The sequence below is a fragment of the Mustela nivalis genome (genome assembly GCF_964662115.1).
Source record: "Mustela nivalis genome assembly, chromosome: 11".
Taxonomy (NCBI): Eukaryota; Metazoa; Chordata; class Mammalia; order Carnivora; family Mustelidae; genus Mustela; species Mustela nivalis.
This window is the reverse complement of record NC_139030.1, coordinates 57872179-57894878: the sequence shown is the minus strand read 5'-3', so window position 1 is coordinate 57894878 and position 22700 is coordinate 57872179. Positions and strand designations below refer to the sequence as shown.

At 38.6% G+C, this 22700-nt stretch overlaps 1 protein-coding gene across 2 annotated transcripts in view; it reads right to left on the bottom strand.

The window, feature by feature from the left end:
• Window positions 1-3487: 3487 nt before the first annotated feature.
• ITGB6 (integrin subunit beta 6) overlaps window positions 3488-22700 on the bottom strand; it is a 125758-nt gene continuing 106545 nt past the window's right edge. For both annotated transcript variants that reach the window (XM_082691381.1, XM_082691380.1), the window contains 4 exons: window positions 22331-22428; window positions 17380-17499; window positions 11681-11847; window positions 3488-5646 (listed from right to left, as the gene is read on the bottom strand). In XM_082691381.1, the coding sequence (XP_082547507.1) occupies window positions 5548-5646; window positions 11681-11847; window positions 17380-17499; window positions 22331-22428 (484 nt within the window). In that variant the 3' untranslated portion in view covers window positions 3488-5547. The remainder of the gene's footprint in view (window positions 5647-11680; window positions 11848-17379; window positions 17500-22330; window positions 22429-22700) is intronic.

Here is a 22700-nt window from a genome sequence, read left to right as displayed (position 1 = left end):
CTATTATGATCTCTGTGTCTCAATTTCCTCATCTAAATGATGGGAGGTACTAATAATACCATACCATAAGGTAAAATGGGAGGTACTAATAATACCATACCATCTGAATAAGTTAGCATATATAAAGCACTCGGAAAGGTATGTGTTATCAATTTTTATTAACAATGCAAGCTATTTAATGATAGTAAGACACATCTGTTAAAATAAGAAACAATAGATACATCTATTAAGTAGTAATAGATATAAATAAATAATAAGTAATAGATTCAAATAAATCTAAGAAGATCTACCTATTAAAATAAGAAATATGTGTGTTTGCATTTATGTATGTTCATACATATAGGTGTATATATATCTATATATAGCAAAATATACAAACAGATAAAAATTGTTTAATAGGTAGTTTTTAAAAATAAGACACACACACGTGCACGCACGCACGCGCACACACACATACAGTAGGTATAGCAAAGCCTACGCAGGATGAAAAAATTGACCTAGTGACTTTCTCCCCAGTTATTGACAAACAATAGAGTTTCATGATGTATCATCTTTAGATGTTGACCTGAAGCAGGATTAGCTGTTTTGCAAGGACTGTGAATGTAAATACATTTTAAGCTGAAAAAACAAAACAATTTAAGCAGTAAATTTCCTCATAAAACACACACCTAGAGATTGTGAAGGTCAGACTGAAATTTCAAACTGAACTAGACTCTCCATGAGATTTGTTAATGACACGGACGAGCAGCTTTGGGCCCAATCTGTGCCCTCCCGTGCCCAGTGCCTCTCCCAGGGCCTACCTCCGGGACAGGTTATAGGACAAAAACTCCTGGCATACATCCCCTGTTGCTCTCTCTTTGCTGGTTGTGCAGCCAAATGGGAGAGAACAGAGGATGAAGTTTTGATTCACACTTGGATATCTCCAAGGCACAGGGAGGTTTAACACAAGCATTTAACCCTGTGGTGGTCCACAAACCGAAGGAATTAATGCCTTGACCCAAGCTGTGGGCCTAGGTGGCTGCTGCCCCACCCCCTGTCTGCACAAGCCTCATCCAGAACTTTGCTCATCTATTACGAGAGTAGCCAAGTCCAACTGACCTTTAAAAGAGCCACTGTGAAATCCTGAACTTAAGGTTCCTTGCTTCTCAGTTGTGCTGACTTGAGTCTGCTGCAACAAAATAAAATTTAATAGAAGGGAAAATTTCTATTTATCACATTTCATTCAATCCCTGTTTTTCATTCCCTCTGAATAAGGAGTTTTTTTTTTTTTTCTCATTTAGATTTCCATGAAACGAAGATGACAAAAATTGTTATGAGTCACTAACATTTAAATAAATTTACTCTTTTGATAGGTCAGCTTTCTCCTATGGTTAAAGAATGTGATTGGTAGGAGAGCTTTCTCTGGTACTGGAAGTACCTACAGGACTGTGTGTAAAGAGGTGAAGGAGAGAACAAATCTGAAGACCCTGGGTTGCTTTGGGGGTTGCCATTTGCCATTTGGGGGGTTTCACAGGGTGTTTCAGGGCATGATGTGTTCTGTGTGGAAGAGTCTTAAAGGGGAGACATGAACCAGATTAAAACGTGTGGACTCTCAGCCAAAACCCCCCTGGAGCTGGGTCTTCTGCTGGGAAACCTCACAGGCTGCCTTAGTCAGGGGAACAGCAGGCTCACAAAAATGCGTATTTTCAAAATGAACAGCTGATCACCCCCATTCCCATATATCTTATTTTCAACATCACCCATACATAAATGCTACCCCAAAGACTTTTTCTTCCCACTTCCCAAATTTTCTAGTCTTTCCTGGCTTTCCCCCAAGCCCACCCAAGAAAACTTTTTGTTTCTTTCCTCTCCTTTCCTAGGCTCAGTGTCTTAATGTTCAGAGTGACTTAACCTTGCATTCTTCTTTTAAAACTTCTGTTTTATTACCTAGATCCAGCAGGCACTCTGGACTTGGGCACAGGAGTTGCTGTGGTTCCCCAATACTTGGGGAATTAGGGGAAAGATGGGGCTTTACTATTAAGAGAACTGTATGAGTTGGAGCTGGGGTGACTATCAGCTTAAACCCGGGGGATAGGTGGGGACAAGTGGATCTGGGATGTGCATACCGATATTGGATATTCATTTGTTTACTGTCCTCTACTTTCCCCTACCAAAAAGTGCAGGAACTGCTTATTTTGTTCATTTCTGTATCCATAATAATAAGCACTCAATAATACTGCCTGAACGAATTTAGTGAGCATCTACTATGGTATAGATGCTGGAAGATACAGGCAGGGCCAACATGTTGCAGATGGAAAAACTAAGGTGAAAAGTAATTTTCTCAGGGCTATTCAAAATGGGAACAGTTTCTGGATTTCCAGATATCCCCAGCTTTTGTCAACAACACAGAGTTTGTTTTGGAGTATAAGTACTCTTTTTTTTTTTATGATTTTATTTATTTATTTGATAGACAAGAGATCACAAGTAGGCAGAGAGGCAGGAAGAGAGGGAGGGAAGAAGCAGGCTCCCTGCTGAGCAGAGCCCCCCCCTCCAATGTGGGGCTCAATCCCAGGACCCTGGGATCATGACCAGAGCCAAAGGGGCTTTAAAGCCAAGTTAAAGCCAAGTGGGCTTTAACTCACTGAGCCACCCAGGCGCTCCTGGAGTATGAGTGCTCTTGACTTGATGTTCCCTACCCTTTTTTAAGGAAAGAGCTTTTCTAAAAAAAGGCCTTCTTCTAGGCTGGCTTCTTGTGTAAGCCCTGGATTCTCTCTGCTTAGTTTTGAGAAAAGGAGCATGGCACCATGGAATCTACCAAATGGATGCCCAGAAAAGTAGCACTATGTACCCGTATTGGTTTGCTCGGGCTGCCATAGCAAAGTATCACAGAGTGGAGGGCTCACACAACAGAAATGCATTTTCTCACAATTCTGGAGGCCAGAAGGCCCAGATTAAGGTGTTGGCAGGGTTATTGCTTCCAAGGCCTTTCTCTTTGGTTTGTAGATGGCCTTACTCTCCCTGTGTCATTACATGGTTGTCCCTTTGTGCACATTTGTGTCCTAATCTCTTCTTCTTATAAAGACACCAATCATGTTGGACTAGGACCCAACCTAATGACCTCATTTTAACTTAATTGCCTTTTAAAAGACCTTTTCTCCTAAGGCAATCATATTCTGAGGTACTGAGATTTAGGACTTCCATATACAAGTTTTAGAATAGGGACCACAATTCGGCCCATAACACTAATACTGATTTTACAAAATGTAGGATAATGTCCAGGCCTCTTTAAAAAAAAAAACAACACCTCGTGATGTGGGTATTGTAACCGTGCAGCAAACTGCAGCCAGTTCCTTGCTGTCTGCTGCCTTTGGTAGCTGCCTCTTTCCATTCTTTCCCTTGGCCCCAGAATGAGACAAGCAGGTAGTCAGAGTAGGTCACACAGGGATCTGGAAATCCAAGAAGAGGGTTTTGTACCAAGTAAATAAAAGGAATTATCATCCATCTAAGGTTCATTGTTTAAATTACCATGTTTATTTATGTAAACACATAATACAATAAAACAACTTACAAAAAAACCATTTATCTTCATGTAATATAACTCTTCAGTGAACAGAAGTACTACTGTTAATGTTTTGGCCTTTTCAAGGTCCAGCCTTGGGTCAAAACAGTATTCAGAGAAATAGCAGATTCTTCTCTACCTTCCCCAATATACACACAAAAGAAACTCATATTTTCTAGAATCCCATTCTAGTAATAATAAAAAAATGTCACATGTAGAGGTGAATACCATTGTTGCATCATCACTGTTGCAACATCTTTGTTGCTGTAGATTTTCCCCAGACCCCGGGGCTTCAGTCAGGAACACGGGGGGTACATCTGCCCTTCAGGTATCCAAGGTGATTGCTTAGTAATTCTTTTAGTGTAGCTGTGTATTCCTCAAGTGTCTGATTTACCTGAGTTATTCAGAAACTAGAAAAGAAATAAGACTCCAAGTGATCAGATGTATACAGATCTATATGGTAGAATTGAGGAAACATCATAGATTATCTTTGTCAATTCAGTGGATACATCTGAAACTTCCATTCATAATGAACTATTCATTTAGTAAAAGATTTCACAGTCAGTTTACTCAAAGATAATAAACACTGCACCAAAGTACAAGACCTCACCTCTGCTCCAGTAGTTTGAATGCTATTTTCATCTCAGGACATTTTCAAACAAATGATAATTATTGCTTAACTAACCAAATATTTCCATCATTTCATGGAAAAAGAGTTAGCCTCATACTGTGGAGAGAAGACATAGCTTGGAGCTGGAAGATCTAGATTCTGGACCAATTTTTCTACTCACTCTCTGAGGCTTAGCTTCCTTATCAAATAAGATGACAGTGCTCTGCGAAGCAGTACTAATAGGAAATAATATTCTATGGAGTCCCTATCCTCAATCAACCTATGGATCCCTAATTATCCAAATGGAGTTTGCAAGTAAAATCATACTTTTAAAGTAAGTACAAGATGCATAGTCACCATGTGCAGCTGAAATGTGCAAGTTAGGTTGTATAAATGGAAATGAATATGGATAGAAAGCCTGTTAGTCATGAGAGATTGTACTCTTGATGTGTTTTCTTTAAAGCCATTTAAAGTGTTATTCTCTTCCATGTTCATTTTGCATTATTGGAGCTCCTTTTGATTATCTAACCATTTAAAGTAAATTTGAATAAGAAATTAAAACTTTCATATGACATCTCCAGGGTATAGATGACTATAAAACTAAGTAAAAATGGATTGAGAAATATGGGACAAGTAGTGGTTTGAAAACTCAGGATCAGAAGGGAAACTGAGTGTAGAAATTTCTTCTTCGGGTAATTAGAAATAATCTAATTAATAAACTATTTTGTTTTTACTGATTTTTTTTTTTTTTTTACTTTCTAACTTATAAATTACTTCTTCTTCTAAAATATTTATTTGTGTGTGTACCTGACTTTTGGATACATGCAAATCCACAGAAATTATTAACACTTATTACATTTGGGACATTAGAAGAATTGCATCCTTTCTATTGAAGTAAAAGTCAGCATCTCATTTTTCATAGATTTTTAGAAGAATCCACCTTTAGGAAAGGGCATACTTACTAAAAGTTTAGAATTAATTCACAAGTGTGATTATTTAATATGAGCATATGGACTTTATGACTTTGCTGAGACAAAGACTTCAGGTAGCTATATTCCTGCAACAAATGAGATTCTAATTTCAAACATTTTTCAAATGCAAATAAGGCCCCCCTGTGTCATTTTGATGATTTTTTGAGACATTAATGCACCAGAGTTAGTATTCCTCAATGATCCCCAAAGTCACCCCTTCGCTAAGGATATTTCTCTTCCTGATTATTTTGAACCTGCCAACACAGTCTCTAACCTTCATACAGACAATGACTGATCTCCAAATGACCTATTATTATCTTAAACCAACCTCGTTTTGAAGCAACAAAAAAAAAAAAAAAAAGAAAAATTAAATAGTGCATTAACATTTCATATCAGTGAAGCAGACTTTTTTCATGCATGAAGTAGTTCTATCCATCTGTGGAAAGGTCCATCTTTTGTTTTTCCCTGTGTTTATAAGTTACATTTTTAAAGGTACTGGTGGAGCCTCTGTATAATGGATTGGTTCCCTAAAAAAAAAAAAAAAAGTTCAAATGAAAGTATGTTATTACATGATTTTAATATATTTAAATAATTTCACTGTCCATTATGAACTAGAAGAAGAGAGTCAGGCTCAAGTTTGGAAGCCATTTGAATAAATTTGATCAATCATACTCTTAGCATTTTAAGAGTCTCATGCTCTACCGACTCAGCTAGCCAGGCCTCTTAGCATTTTAAAATTTATGCTTCTACATTTAAATTTTTAATATGCAGGACCAGTGCCTTATATGTATCATAAAAATACTACTCTATTTGAAAACACACTAATTTACGGATAGAAACTAAGACTCTGGCTGTTTGGTTCACTGTGAGTTTACCAGAATTGAAAGAAGTGTCTAGCCAACAGCAAGCACTCAATATTTACTGAATGAATAGAATGAATCAATAGGTGGCCCCAAAATGAAATATAAATTGAAAAAAAGTAAAAAACAGGAGAAGTGAACTTGTAGAAGCATACAGGGGTGAATGACACGGTGTCTGCCTTTAAGAGATGTGTTGTTGGTGGGAGGTATCACACAAGGGCACTGATAATCTTGCTAAAATGAGATTAAAATTCAGGAGAAATATCTAGTTGCTTGGAGGAGCAAGGAAAGATCCCCAGGACAGTGTACGCCTGCTCTAGATGGTAAAAGAATTTGGTGGCATAAGCTTACTAGAGAATAACAGTGTGTGAAACACAGTCACGAGGCACTAGTGTGTGGAACTTGGGGCTCAGGAAGATGTGCAGGCCCCAAGATAGCTTGGGCAAGATGGCTTTGGCTTTGGGGCAGTGCAGAGGATTTGTGCCAATCTCTGGACAATTCAGCTGTGCTTCTTGTGTTGTAGATGTGTTTCTAGGAGCCATCACCAAGACAAGCAGGCCTGAGTCTCCATGGGTGTTTAAAGAAACGCCAAGCTTGATCCTCCAGTTTCTCTCCTTTGGTTAAATTGCTCCAGGCAGGCTCAGGACGTCCGGGTAAAGTACAGTTTCTTCTCTCCCACTTTCCAAGGTTGACCACACAGGGGTGGATGTCAGACGGCCTGGGTTCAAACCCAGCGCCACCACATGACCTCACTTAAGCAATGCTGAGTGGTGGTGTCCTCACCCACAGGAGGCATTACCAAAGTGCCCAACCTCATCCATGAAATAACATACTTTAGCACAGACCCTGGCACATATCGAGTGCTCAGTAAATGTTGCTTCTTCGTATTAGCTCTGATTTATACTTCTTCGCATTTGGAATTTCCTCTTCTCTAAGTTTTGGAGGGAGTTAGAAAGATACGCTCCCTGGAGCTTTTACATTTAACATTCCCAAGCCCATTTCTCCTTGTGTATGAAGTCTGGGTACCACCAATCCCCTTCCAAATTACTAAATCTTGTATTTGGTCACTTTAACCCATGAATTGTAGAGATGGCAGTAAGTTCTAGACATAGATTTCAAAAACCACAATTGTATTTGCTTTCCAAGTACATTTCTCTTAGTTCTTGGAAGAACTGAATAATCTCCCCACTTGTCACCTTTGGATCTGCCTCAGTGTCTTTATTGTGAGGAGGAATCACTCTTGCATTTGCTTCTATGTTGTCCAGAGCCAGTGGCCTGACCTCTGACTGAGTAACATGTTACCTTTGTTCTTGTGCCTTCAGGGAGAGATACTATCTCAGTAAGGAGGGTAAACAGAAAAGAGGTTCCTTAGTGGTGAATAATGAGTGAAGGCCAAGTCACCATACTGCTTCCACTCCTGAAGTCAACCTAGATAATTCTGAGCACGCTCTAGTCCTTATTTAGTCCTGCTGCCGTAAGAACTTGGAATTGGAGAGTGATGTGGTCTTAAATGCTGGTGGAGTCTCATTTGGAAACAAAAATCATGTATGGATTCTATTAAGGTTAAAAATATAAGCTATACAGGGCGCCTGGGTGGCTTAGTGGGTAAAGTCCTCTACCTTCAGCTTGGGTTGTGGTCCCAGGGTCCTGGGATTGAGCCCTGCATTGGACTCTGCTTGGTGGAGGACCTGTTTCCCTTCCTCTCTCTCTGCCTGCCTCTGCCTGGTTGTGATCTCTGTCTGTCAAATAAATAAATAAATAAATAAATCTTAAAAAAAAAAAAAAGACTACAAGCTATTAAGTTTAAGTTGGTTACGGAAAAATAAAGGACTCAATTGAAGAGGAAAAATGGCAAAAATAAGTGCAGGCTGGGGATGATAAGTAGAGCATTGTCTGGGAGGAAGGGGGAAACTTAGGGAAGAGAAAAAAAAATACTCTGGAAGAGTAAATGGGCTGTGAGCAGGGCCAGCTTAGCTCGTCATAAGACCAGGAACTCTTGTGGGCCCTATCCCGTATCATGTCAAACATATTATGATGTTTGACATGACATGGCACCTGGGTGGCTCAGTCAGTTGAGGGTCCAACTCTTGGTTGCAGCTCAGGTCATGATCTCAGGGTTGTGCGATTGAGCCCTGCATATGGTTCTGTACTCAGTGTGGAATCTGCTTGGTATTCTCTCCCTCCCCTCGCCCTGCCCCTCTCCTCATGCTGTCTCTCTTCTCTCTCTCAAACAAAAAACAAACAAACATATTAAAATGCACCACATTCCACACTAAGTATGCACTATAAAGGAGTTGACTTAAGTTGTAATTGACTGAATACATGATGTTATTTTGTAGACATTCAGTTGAATATTAATTTTGATTGTGAAGTTTTCATTCTGTATCTTGAAGCAACTTTATTCAAGTCTACAATATTTAGGGGCATCTATTGCAAAGCTAGTTGTAGGGCCCGGACATGGTAATTGGGGGCGATGGATGAAGCAGACGCCGCTGTAGTAGGAGTATAAGGTGGGGCTTTAAAGGTGGAGAAAGAGCAAGTACATATTGCTGGGAGGCAGTCATGTTTCCTGCCCTTAGCTGGTGATCAGAACTCACGAGAAGAAGCTCAGAGCAGGTTTTGTTTGCAGGAAAAAGCATGGCAATGTCTAATACTGTCTCCTCTAGTGCCCTGTGGGTGAAAACGTCTCTACAGAGGATTTCCAGCTGAGATATAGGCTTGGGTCTCCTTTTCCCATGGGTCTGAAGTCTTTCACTCTTTAGACAAGGTTCGGGTGCCCCCTGATCTGAGGTGACCAGGCTGATTTCCCCAGGAGTCCGGGGGTGCTAATTTAGGCTGTAGATTCTGTAAATGCAATGGCACATTTTTAGAGCTTAAAAAAGTGGTAATAAGAAAGCTCACTGTCATGACCCACAGCTCTCTTAATGATTGCCTAACTGCCAAATACAGACCTGATTCGCTGAGTACAGTACAAAAATCAATCCATGACTGCAAGAAATGTCAGACTGAACATTTTTTGCCTCTAGTTAATGATGTGTCATCCTAGAAAAAATGTCTACTCAAAGATGAATTTAAATATCTTCCCTTTGTGTTTTCATAAAGAATATGGATGGGGAGGTTATTTTTACAAGTATAATAAAAGATAAGCTTTCTTTATAGATATGATGAAATGTTTCAAGGGGTAAGAAACAAAGCTCTTTCTTGTCCTGAGCTCTGTCACTTTTGGAGTCCAATGGAGGCCTGTGGGTCAGGAGACCCAACGATCCCTACCAACCCTGGAGGTCCCCTGGGGTTTGAAGACCAGTCAAATTCAGTTCTTCAGGAAGAAACAGGTTTTAAATTAAAAATGGAATCAAGTTGAGGACCCCAAAAATAGATGTACTGAATAACATTTTTAATAGGATGTATTAGTGAAATTTGAATTGAATTATTTTGAATTAAACCTCTTTTGCATCCAAGTGAATAATTATTACCCAGTTATTATGTAGTCAAGAACATCAAATATTTGTTATTCAAAGAAACTCAATTTAACAAGGGAATAATATTTTTCATTTATGATTTTTATCTGTTTAATGCCTATTTTTAATTCCATTTTAGATGAAGAAACAGTAAAAATTCAGCATTTGAATTTCAGTCATGTTCTACATCCTGAGGGAAAACAATGCATGTTTTAGGGAAATTAACTGTTAATTAAAATGTTATTTTAAAGATATTAATCATTTGTCAGTATTCATGCCTTTGTATGGGAACATTAAAATGTGCTGGTTAGATACACATCACATCATTGCCGAAATACTTGTTTGCAGAACACCTGCTTATTATTTCTAGGAGAGTCAAGGCTGTGCTTGGAAGAGGCTGCAGTTCGGTTTTCAGCTCCACTATGGACCAATCATTTGGGAAGTCTCTTATCTTCTATGAGCCTCAGTTTCCTTACATTGAAAATGGGATTACTCAAACTACTTCACAGGGCTGGCATTGTTCAACCAACTACTGCCATATGGTTCTTTGTGCCAACTTAACTATATTTTTTTGTCTGATTGCCCTTTTTGACCATTGCCAGGCATTTTCTTGAGAGCTGGTGAGAGTTAAAAACATCCATGGCCAGGAGATTGGTTGAAGTTAACTGACCCAGCACTCTAGCCTTATAATACCGTGTTCTAAGTCAGCAAACTAAACTATCAGGTTACATCTTCCTTGTTATGTATGGGTAAGTTATAATCTCATTGCAAGTTCGAATTTACTTTCCTAAAGGGTCTTATTTAATTATGAAAAATTCATACATACACAAAAGAAGAGGAAAGCTGTATAACAAACTTCTCTAGACTCCTCAGCCAGATTCAACAATTATCAAGATTTTGCCACATTCACTTCACTATCCTTTGTTCTCCTTTGGTTGAATTATTTCAAAGCAAACCTACTCTTCATTTCCTTTCACTCCAAAATATGGGTTTTTTCTAACAAAGTCATCATGCCACTATTTTACCTAATCAGATTAATCATAATTCCTAGCTATCATTCTAATACCCAGTCTATATTATCCTTCCTAGAGTTGTCCAAGAAATGTATTTTTATAGTTGGGCTCTTCAAATTAGGATCAAAACAAGATCCATGCGCTGAATTTGCTTGTGTGTCTAAAGGCATTTTTAACAGGAAGATGAAGTAGATGAAAATTTTCACTGTCCAATGCCCTGTGCCATATGTTGGGGCTACTTCAAAATAACTGTATAAGATATAGACGTCTCTCATCAAGACAAATTTATCCAAAAGAGAAATTCTATGTGCTTTAAGAACTGAAGATATCACTATATACTTAGAAGAAAAAAGTGTTAACATCCATTTATTTGGGCAGATGAACTCAAAGGAACATTGTGTTTTTCTATATTTTCTCCAGTGAAATCACTGTATTTAGAATCAGCAATGTAAGATAATTGCTTTTAGAGAGCTGGGCACACCATTAGAGACAGAAAGATGAAATTAAAACCATGAAATTGTTTCTATGGCCCTCCAGAAATGTAATTATCTGTCCTGTGGAAAAGAAACACAGAAAATTGGAGTCCTGTTTTGTGTTTGTCTACTATGAAGAGGAGAAACATAAATTATATCTATGGAGTACACATAAATAATGGTTGACACTTGTTAGGTATTTTTCAGGTAGCTCTTTAAAATTTGTTATTCAGAGGAACTAACTGGATGGTATTTAAAAAGTCTTCTCAATTTGGAATGGTGACCTATTATAAGTAATGAGTATCTCTATGGAAATTGGCATGAACCACCATGCTACTCACAAACATTATTCCTTTGGCTACAACACAACCGATTTATGGAGGCATTTAGATACAGCACCTATGCTTTATCAAATGGAGCCTGAATGCTCCTCTTGGTGATGAAGATTAAATGTATTTCCTTGATGTCCCTAAGCAGCTGTATAAGGAGCTTCATGAGACTCTTCAGAGTGGGGGAAATCCCCATTGCACTGAGAAAAATGCCTGCTCTGAGCACTATCAAGCTCCCAGATAATGGACGGAGGTTCCTTCGTCCTCAAAGCAGAAAATTAATCATAGCTGTTAGGGATGCAGTGAGAGGGGTAGGGAAAGAACATGACATTCTCATTCTCTATTAGAGCGGAAGAAAGCTGACATCTATCTCTTCCACAAGTCACTTTCTCCCCTGGACAAGGAATAGCCCCTAAGGGTTTACATACCGTTTGCCACTTGGCCTTAGACCGTTCTGCTTCAAATTTGGCAACTTCTTTACGATCATGAAATGATACCAGCAGCTTCCAAATGCACAGTAGGACGACCCCAATGAGAAGAATAGCCAGTGAAACCCCTAACATAATCATGGGAATGTTTGGGGGCTTTGGACAGTCTGTGGAAACAAAGAAAATTATATTAAGGTCTTGATCCCAGGGCTGTAAGTCCAAGCCCTGGGCCTCCCAAGTTCAAGCCCTGGGACTCCCAGCATGGAGCCTTAAAAACTTAAAAAAAAAAAAAAAAAAAAAAGGATAGATGGTCAAATAAATCTTGTGATGTAGAGAAAATATTTCTCATTTAATTTCCAACCACATGTTTTTCTGATAGAAGGAAATAGTAACATGTTTCATTTGCTGTATTTAAAAAAAATGAGTTACTTGTTGAAGGAAAGTCCTATTCCAACAAAGGAGAACAAAAGATAGAGTTTGGTTATTTAAGGCAAATGGATATATACTTGACCCAAAAAGAGTTAGAATCCAAGAATAAGGATTAATGCACGGTATATACAAAAGGCCGTGAAAAAGACTGCAGTTTAATAACAAAAATGGTCTTTTCTGGGGACATGACAGAATCGAAATGAAATGCGTACGTGTGTGTTCATTCACACACACACACACACACACAATGTTACTTTTTCATGGATTTCCTTGAAACATGAACTGTCTAGGAGGTTATATTCAAACTTACATAAAACCCACCCTCCTAAGAAGTTTACTACTTGTTGCTGCTTCTTTTTTCTTTCTTTTTTTTAATAGACAGACGACAATGACGACTTTTAGTTTTGTTTTAATGTTAATCAGTGCTCTGGTGTCCTGGGAATTTCCTGGACTGGGGTCAGGAGAGGTGGGTTCAGTTGCCCTCTGATGTATAGTAGCCGTCTGATATACAACAATTCCCCTGATCTCTCTGAGCCCCGGGATCCTCAACCATCAGACAAAGGTGTGGGACCTCAGCAATCCCTTAACTTCCCTGAGGATAAGACCGTGCAAATGCTCATGCTTATTAAACTCACAGCTTTCTAGATCCCTCCCCAGAGATTGTGATTCAGTGGGTCTTAGATGGAGCCACAGATATTTTTTATTATTAACAGTATCCCAAGGGATTCTTATTTTCGGGGAAGTTTGGGAAACTAGATGTTCTGTAGAGTCCTTTCAACTGGAACATTCTCTGAAATGTTATTTTGACTCTATTGATGATATTAATATAATTTCACAATTATACAGTGCCTTCCCTCACTGACAGCAGAATGACTAATAATTCTTGCAATATTCCTGAGAGACGATACATTTCTTAATGAAACATTATAATTAAGCTCTCCCCTTGCTTTCATGAGAAAAAAAAAATCCCACATAAAAATTATCATTAAATATCTGCCTCCCTCTGCAAGTAGTGAGGCAAATCTGTGGTATCTGGGGAGGAAATGAATCATGCTTAGTTTATCCTAACTCTCATTGCCTTTAGATATTTAATAAGGAGAGTTATACACACAGGACTAGTCATGCTTCTTTCAAGGTAAGGATCTATAACTGATCTGATTTTGAGCAGGACTAATGACCCCACAACAGCATGATGCCTGGCCTCACACACTTCTGTTCTTTGGATTAAAAAAAAAAAAATGTAAGGAGATTATGCAGAAATAAGTAAAGGAGCAAATGAAGTAGTTACTATAGTATAAAGATTCAAAGACTGTTTCCAGCATAGCAAATGAATCATGGCTGCTTTTACGAGGTTAGCAACAGTCCTGCAAAGAAAGTGGCAGGCATATGTCAGTGAGAATATATACTGGCTACATCTTTGAAGACTAAATGTCTGGGGTGGGGTCTAGCATGTTCTTGTGGAAAGCAAGATGAAGCTTGCTAAGACCCTGCAGCCAGAATGTGAATTAGGAGGGCTCCCTGGTAAAGAATAAATAAAGGAGGAACAGGCATAACCTGGCAGAGATAATTTTTAAGAACTTAGTGTAATTATACATTTAGACATTGATAATATATTACACATTAAAATATTCTACATTTCTTAAGAAAAGATTTTGACCCAAGTACCAGAGCAGGTATTACACAATAGAAACGTCTACTGTTTACACTGTTTAGTATTTCCTGAGATGCTCAGACTGAAGACATATTTCTAGGTGGGAGAAGAGGACCAGTGTGCTATGTTGCCTGTCGAGTCCTGGCCAGTGCTAGCTAGTTCTCGGGTCCTGAGTCCTTGAGCTGCCAATCTGCCATCTCTCTCACATGTGGATATTGAGCACAGAAATGTGACTTTTCCAAATTAGGTTGTGTGCTAAGTATGAAATACATATTGATTGTGAAGACTTAGTATGAAAAAAAACAAAGCATCTCAATAATTTATTTATTACATGCTAAATGGCAATATTTTGGATAGAATGGACTGAATAAGACATTACTAAAATCCATATCACCAGATTCTTACTTTTTAGTGAGATTACTAGAAAATTTAAAATTACATGTGTGGTTTGCTTAACATTTCTATGCTGCTGATCCAACATGTTTTCGGGAGCCAGGGATTTATTATGACCATACAGCCAGTGGGAGGCAGTATAGCACAGTAGTTAAGAGCATGGACTCCCAGTCAGCCGGCCAGATCTCCCCAGCCAGCACTGGTACTTAATTACTGCTAGACCAACATATTTTTAAACTTCTTTTTGCCTCAATTTCCTTATCTGTAAAATGGAAATAATAGCAACACTTGCTTTACATGGTCGTAATATGGAGGGTGCTAAAAGAATTAATGCATGTAAAGCACATAGAATGATACCTGGCATATGACATTAGTAAGAGCACAATGAATGAGAGCTGCTATTATTATTATTATTATTATTACAACAACTATAGTCTTCCTCCTTTTCTATCCTCAAGACTTCAAGGGCCTGGAACCTCCATGTTGGGACCTGTGGGTATGACATCCACACCCACATCTCTGCCAGGAAGGCTCCCAGCTGTCATTCTTTGACTGTGGCTCTTAGGAATGTGGCCCTTCTCCTCTGAAAATTCTTCCAGGTGTAAGAAAAAAGACGGCCAAAGCTCTCCCTACAGCCACACACACCCTGATGGTGACTGTTCATTTGGTTTCTTTTAAAATTTGTTTGTAGGACCCCGGGAATCCTTAGCCTTCACTTTCTCTTTCCTATCCTTGAGTCTGATGGGCTACCCTGGGATTCTCTGGTCTGAGCGCTGTGAGAAGGGCCTACAGATTCTAGGACAGGCTCTGTCTTCAGGGCCCCTGGAAGCTTGGGGCCTACCTATAAACAGGGATAAGCCTCCTTGGAGCTATAAGGTGACTCCCCTTAAGCTTTGGGAAGGTAATTTTCCTTTCGCTTTCCCCTACTACAAAAGCATAGGGAGAATAAAAAGCCCTAATAAAAAGTCATCAGAGAGTCTGAGTGCTTTCAGAAGGATGGCATGTTTATGTGCCACTCAGATTGTGTGGAAGCACCAAAACAAACACATACAAACAAAAAAATGACCAACAGTTCAGGAACAAGGAGGCCCTTATCGGCTAAAAGCATCTTTCTCTTTCACGCCCAAATAAAGGTAAAAATAAAAAATAAAAATAAAAACAAAACCAACCAGATACAAAAGCCCCTGAATTAAAAATAGTTCTAGTTCATTTTTGTTGTTTGGAACTCATTTTTCCAGTGGAATCCATGGGACAGCTGGGTGGCTCAGTGGGTTAAGCCTCTGCCTTCAGCTCGGGTCATGATCTCAGGGTCCTGGGATTAAGCCCCACATTAGGCTCTCTGCTCCGCGGGGAGACTGCTTCTCCCAGCTGCTCTGCCTACTTGCGATCTCTCTCTCTCTGTCAAATAAATAATCTAAAAAAAAAAAAAAAAAAAAAAGTTCTACAAAGGAATCCATATTAAAAGGAATGGCTTTGATTTCAGGAGAACTTGCTAAATCTACTGCCACTGTCAAAGAGGGTTGGAGGGTGTAGTTCCAAGAATCTGACTTTATAAAACACGTAATGAGGAGGCGGGTTTTTTATATTAGGTAACTCTTCCTTGTACAGCAGGAATCACCTTAAATTTCCTTAACTAATGGCCTGTACAATGCATTGTATATATGCATTTCAAAGAAGTTGATTTATATGAGATTTTCAAGATCCAGTCTCCAGGTGCACTCTGTCCACCCGAGCTGCAAGGCCAAGATCACAATCAACCCCTTGTATTTTGTATCGTGCTGACTTCTACGTCTCCTTCATCCTCAACACTGCAGTGTGGTATTTTTCTAATCATATTTTCTTGGTTGATTTATAATGTCTTGAACTTACGTTTTGGTTACTTTAGTCTTGCTTTGGTTTTTACTCTCTTTAGTGATAGCAGCTTGATACTCTTGGCTTTAAATTCAGGACTTAATATTTTGTTGGCACATTGATAAGCAAGCATGCACAACAAAACACTCCTGCCTGCTAGCCTGCCCTTGCTGCTATTGTCTGGGGCAGAACCAGGCTCCAAGCTTCTGGGGAGAGGAGGAGGAGGTTGCTGACAGGGTCTAGAGAGATCGGATTTAATGCAGCTGTCATTTCTGCCAGAAGGATTTAGGAACACATCACTAATTAAAGACAGAAAAGAGGCACCAGTGAATATCTAAGAACACAGCCAGGGAAGTCTTGAAGCCATCTGTAGCAGAATAGTATTAAAATGTCAAGTCCTTGGGGCACCGGGGTGGTTCAGTTGGTTAAGAGTCTGCCTTCGGCTCAAGCTGTGATCTTGGGGACCTAGGATGCAGCAGGCTTTCTGCTCAGTGGGAAGTCTGCTTCTCCCTCTCCCTCTGCTCCTTCCCACCCCCAACTTGTGCTTGCTCTCTCCCTTTCTCTCAATTAAAAAAAAAAAAAATGCCAATAAAAAAATGCAGAGTCCTGGGCCACACATCACACCTGCTTACTCAGGATAGACAGGATGCAAGTGTTTTATCAAGCTCCCCAGGTAAGTCTGATACTCACTAAAATTTCAAACTTCTCAAGAGAAGTACCTTTCCCACAATTTTCTGTTCTATCCGATATAAACTTCTCTCTCTCCTTCGCTGAAGATGAGATTTTTATTTGCGAGCTACCCAAGCCCCAAGCAAACTCCATGAGGTGGTATGGATGAAAACCCACAGAAGACACAGAGTCCTTTTATGTATGGATTACTTCCTTCCTTCCTCACCTGCTGCTTCCTGTCTCTTCTGACTTGATGTCCCATTACTGGCACATACTGGCAATGCGTATCGTTCTATTTAATCCTTAGAATCTTATAGATGAGGAAATAGAGACTCAGAGGCAAGTATCTTCCAGAATGTTATCAGGATTTGAGCCAAGGTTTGCCTGATGCAAATCTCATTCTTTCAGACTGTTAGGCTCCCTTCTGCTAGCCTTTCCTAAAGATATACCTTATGCTTATATTGGATTTAATCAGTGCATCTTTCTACAAACCATCAGCCAGCTTTAGAGGTGATCATGACTGGTACAAATACATCTTGTTATGTGGGCTAAGAAAGAGACATTGGAACACATCAAACCTTTCAACAGGTCTATTTAAATCACTGGGAAAATTCTGGAAATGTCCTTCCTGGAAAGTATTTCTTGTTGTTTCCTCCTCTCCCATGTAGTATCACTTACCATTGACAATGGAAGGCATGCCACCCACCTTTCTCAGTGATGCTGTGAATGATGCTTTTCCCTTCATTATCTGTAGTTATTAGGAATGTAATAAGACATTCATTTTCTCCTTGCAGAGAACAGGGAACAGAACCATCCTTTGAAAAATCTGCAGATAAAGGAGTCATTCATTAGATTAAATGAGATTCCAAAAGAGATTATTTTTAAAGCATAGTGGTGTTGAGTTTTAATATGCAAATAGGAATCTCTAACACTGCAGAATAGGAATAGAAAAACACAGGATTTTCCCCACCACCTGAAGTTTTAGTTTCTATTCATGTTCCAGAAGAACAGTTCCAGGTGTGCTCAGTCAGGACTGACCATCAAATGCACCTATCAAACTGATGGGGGCCAGGATTTCAATAGTGAAAGTACTTGAAGGCAGGTGTGCCTAGTTGTTTTGGGAATAGAATGGCCCTGATTATGGTGATGAGGTGGCTGTATGTTCCCCTTAGCTTAGAGCATCTGGGAGGAAACCTAGATTACATTTCAGAAAAAGACTCCGCAGCCCAAACTGATACTGATACTTCTAAGGGGGCCTTTCCCACAGTCAAGATTGCTGGCCATGTATTGTCACAATAGTAAATATCAATTAATATCAGAAAATGGACATTGAAATGTTATGTACTCAGGGACTGGGGGGGTGAAAGTAAGCCCCAGACTAAAAGGAATCCAGCTGACAGTTTGCCTACCATTCGGTATAGCCTCTTTGCTAATTAAAAAAAAAAAAAAAACCCACAAACATAATCCAGTTTTCCTCACATCTTTTTCAAATAGAAATGTTTTTTTATGGGGCTTATTCAAGAGACAGAAAATGAATGTCACTACAGAAATTGAAAATATAGTAAAATGGTCCATCTGAGATGTTAATACTATTAGAATTTTTAGTGGTCTGGTACCTATGCCAGAATTATGTAGCATTTTCCAAATTTAAAAAAAAGAAACTTGCTTAAAATTCTCCTATCTTCTAAGTTGAAGACTTTGTAATGATACTGTTACACCTTTTTTTTTGGTCAATGAAACACTTTTTTCAGAACCTGTAAACAGAACAACTGTTGGCTCTTAACCTAAAATTTTGACATATGATCCAATATTAGTGATTTATGACACCGTGGGTCAAAATATTGAAACTTGGATTGTCCCAGATAATCTTGGACATACTCTTGCTAGACCTATAATTTTCTCATTAGCTTAAATATAAAAGTTTTAATAAAACTTTTAATTTTAAAAGTTCTAATAAAACACATACAGAATCTGTATGTTTCTTTGATTCTAACAAAGAAAAAGTAAATAATATGCTATTTCTCATTCAACAATGTGATAGCCACAGAAAGAAGAATGTTGAGTTGTTTTTGCATTTTATTTATAAGATTAAAAAATGTGTGTCAGGGTCTGTGAGAAGAATGTCTGTATTAGCTATGAAAAAAGGGACTAGTAAAACATTTAGCATTTTGGAGAGGATTTCAAATGATAGATTTAAGTGAAGAAATTGCTTATGAATTCACTAGAAGCATCTATTTACATAGGACTATTAGGAAATCTAATTCTAAATCATTCTCATCTGGTCATTCCCAAATGTTTATGATTATCTAAATCAGCTGGGATTTTTTTCAAATAAGGATTCCAGGGACCCTCCTGGGTATCTGATTTGAGAGGGCAGTGGTATGTACAGGAGCTTGTATTTTAGTGAGTTAACAGTATTTTTAATAAGGTGATCGGATTACGACATTCAGGAACCTCTGGGCAATAGTAGATCAGTGATATTTGTGTTATTTTGTGTGTATGTCATATGATAGCGCTGCATATATAATCATACTTTGGTCATTTTTAGATGGCCTTTACCACATATCCTCCTACCACACTGCTCAATTAACTAGGATTCATGAAGTCTTGGAGAATATGCCTTTTCTTACTGGTGAAATTTTCTCCCTCCCTCTCCCTCTCTCCCATGACAGCACACCCACTCTGTTCCTCTCAAGCTTACTTACTGGAACACTTTATTCTCAGGTAGAAAATACATAGGTAGTTTATAACACTCCTTTCAGTAATATTAACCCTGCTTTTTTATTTTATTTTAAATAGCTATACTGAAGTGCAAAGAGACTTAATTTACTTCTCCAGGATTACTTAAGTTTTCATGAAACTGTTAATATGACCTTTGGGTCATGATTCCCTTCTTGCTTTAATGACTTCACCACTCCTTTTCATGACTGTTATGACTCTAGATTTAGCCAGTTTTGTCATGTTTGGGTATTAAAATGGTATTATTGAATGTGCAGTGAAAGAGTCCAGGTTGGGCTGGAGATTTGCATAATTAGCTGCTAAGGTTTTCTTTTGTTGGTCATTAAGGAATGGACCTTTCTTTTTTACCCTCCTTTATGAGTGCCAGCAGTGCTGCCCTAGAATAATACAATGAAAATAAGATCTCAGGTAGTCCGTGAAATTATACTTAGGAAAGGAAGAAATGTGAGAGTGGGGTGAAGAGGCTGGCATCTAGGAAGGTCCAGAAAGGCTACAGAAATAGAAACCATGTACGTGCAACCACAGAATTATAACAACTGTGTGTTTAAGACCTGTGCTCTGGGGACGAGTCAGGAGTTCTCATGGGAAATGGTTTCCCAAAGAGAAGAAAAGGATTTTGTGGTCAAGGAAGTTTTGGGAATCCTTCCTTATGCCTCTCCTGAAAATTCCTGAAAATACATGTAATGTAATATCCATGATTTTTCAGGAGTCCTGTGAAATAAACAAAAAGCTTAGCTGCCCATTTCCGAAACTGATATGACCATGGGTGCTGTTTTCCATCTAACATTTTCAGAACTAGTGTTCCATTGAACACACTTTGAGTAATAATGTTGTGAGTACATGAGTTTTGGGGCAAATTAAAAAGTGACTTTCGGTAAAATGGAATGAGTAAAGTTAAACCACCTCTTTAGAGATGCTCACTGAAGTCTCCACAGCACAGCTGAGGAATAACGTCTTTGGATTATGAAATTATGCTATTTTACTTCACTCTCCATGTCCTTGTTGGGGGGAAGGATGGGCTGATAAGAGTCGCTTTGCAAGACCAAATATGTGATGGTAATTTCAAGGCGATGTGATCAATGTCATAACTGGGTGAGTAACTTGAGATAGCGCTTATAAAAATCCTCATTGGAAAAGTGACTTTTTAATTCATAGACTTATAAGTATATTTTTTTTCTCTCAAATTCAGCAAGGTTAATGCTTTAAATGATATTAGGAATCCAGTTACCCTTTTCAGTTTCTAAGTTAGAAATAGTTGTATTTCCCTATTTTGAAGATAATTTACTCAGTTACACAAAAAGAATCATGCAAATATTTTAAATGCCCCTTGAGACCCAGTATTCCTCTCAAATCCAAGCATTTATGATAATCTCCTCAGAAAACTGTGTATTTAACTATAGTAACTCTCTGTTCAATACTTACCATGTTTCCAAGGTTTACTCCTCTTTTCCTACCCAACCCCCCAACACATCAAATTTCTCATGCTGCCTGTGAATGGAGTGCTAGTCATTTGCAGGGCATTTTCTGCAATTTTTAGCCATTTCTTAGAAATACTTGGTAAATATCTCAACGGCCATGAAATGAAGCCCGAGGAAATGCTTTGACTTTGAACTAGTTACTAATGTGGACAGTCCACAAATGCTACTTTCCTCCGTGCTTTTACTGCCTCCTACTTTCAGTATTAGTGTCAGGCACACACCATCTTGCCTAATTTATGTTATTTGGGGCATCTATCTTTAGTCACCAAAAAAGCACAGCCGAGGGGTCTTTTGAACACTGATGGTGCTTCTCCATACAGGATCATTCAACTGTGCACAGTCAGAAATCTCAAATTTGAAACAATGTAGGTAATTTTCAAAACAATATAAATGCTGCTAACTTATTCCACTTTGGAAGTGGATTAATTTCTCTATTCCATGTCTGTTTCTTCAAGATACACATCTTGGAGTGTCATAAATTGTCTTGATTTTGCCCTGTGCCTGAGATATGTCTTGGTAACGTCTCATGTGTGTAGAGCAGCCATTCTACCTGAGCCACACGAGAATGCAGAGGTTGGGATAATGGAAAAATAACCCCCGCAGCCTGTTCCTTGAGGAGGAACTAGTCATCTTCTTCACAGATTATTTTTTAAGTGGCTTTCCCAGCTAAAATACAACCGATTTAAATATTTGAGATGACATTTTGCCACTAAAAAGAATCTGAGTTTAAGTCATTAAATCTTAAAATGACAAGTGAGAGAAAGCAAGAGCAGAATTTGGTTAGCAGATCAAGGTCACAAGCCCTTCTTGTATTTGGGGGGTGAGCGACAGGGAGTTAAGAGTGGAAGTTGATAGTAAAAGCACATATAAAGGAGCGGAGGGAAAATGTCCATGAACCAGAACCTGCCTAGTATCTCAGGGCTGCTGTCTGGAAACCCATCTGACACTTCACCTTGTCCTATCCGGAAATATGGCAATTGGATGATAAAGGCTGATTTCAGGTTTAGGGGTTAAAATTTAGCTATTTTAAAATTTTTCTTCTCTTATAATTATACACACATATATATGTATGTATGTATGTGTATGTATATATATATATATATACATATAAAATGCCCTGTGCCTGAGATATGTCTTAGTGTATATATATGTATATATATATATACATATATATATTCTGGAGTTCTGTACAATTGCATTTGTTAAACAAAGGTGAACTTGCCAACAGAGCTGAAGTCAAATAGAATCGCTAGGACTTTAAATTGTTTGTATCCCAAACCATCACGTTTTTAGTCTTATGGGATGCATTTACTCTTAAAAATTAATGTTGAACCAGTGCCCTGGTTCAAATGAGGTCGAGCTACTGAAAAGCCCTTCACAGAGTTCCTGTCTCTCAAGAACAATGTAAAGGAAAAGAAAGCGATTTAAGACAAGTCTAACCTTCTGCTTCACTGATGGTCGCACCGGCTAGTTTGCATTTGTCAACACATTCTTCTTGGGCCTGGCCATCTGCAGACAGGTAGCATTCAATGCAGCTCCTGTGAACGTTATTCAGTAGCGTTTATCAGTTCATGTTAGTGGAAAACAGATATGCAGCTGGGGTATTGCTTTACTGCTGTTACTGTGATTCGTGCTATAGGAGTGTCTCATAGAGAGTGCTGCCTTTTGTTACTTTGAGAAAGATATTTGGGTGATGTTCAAGAGGAAATTGCCTTATTCTGATTCCCTTTAGTAATCAGTGTTTTGTGAGCCAGGCTTGATAATAGCTACTATCCTCATTTATTTATAATGATTGCTTCTCATTGGTTAA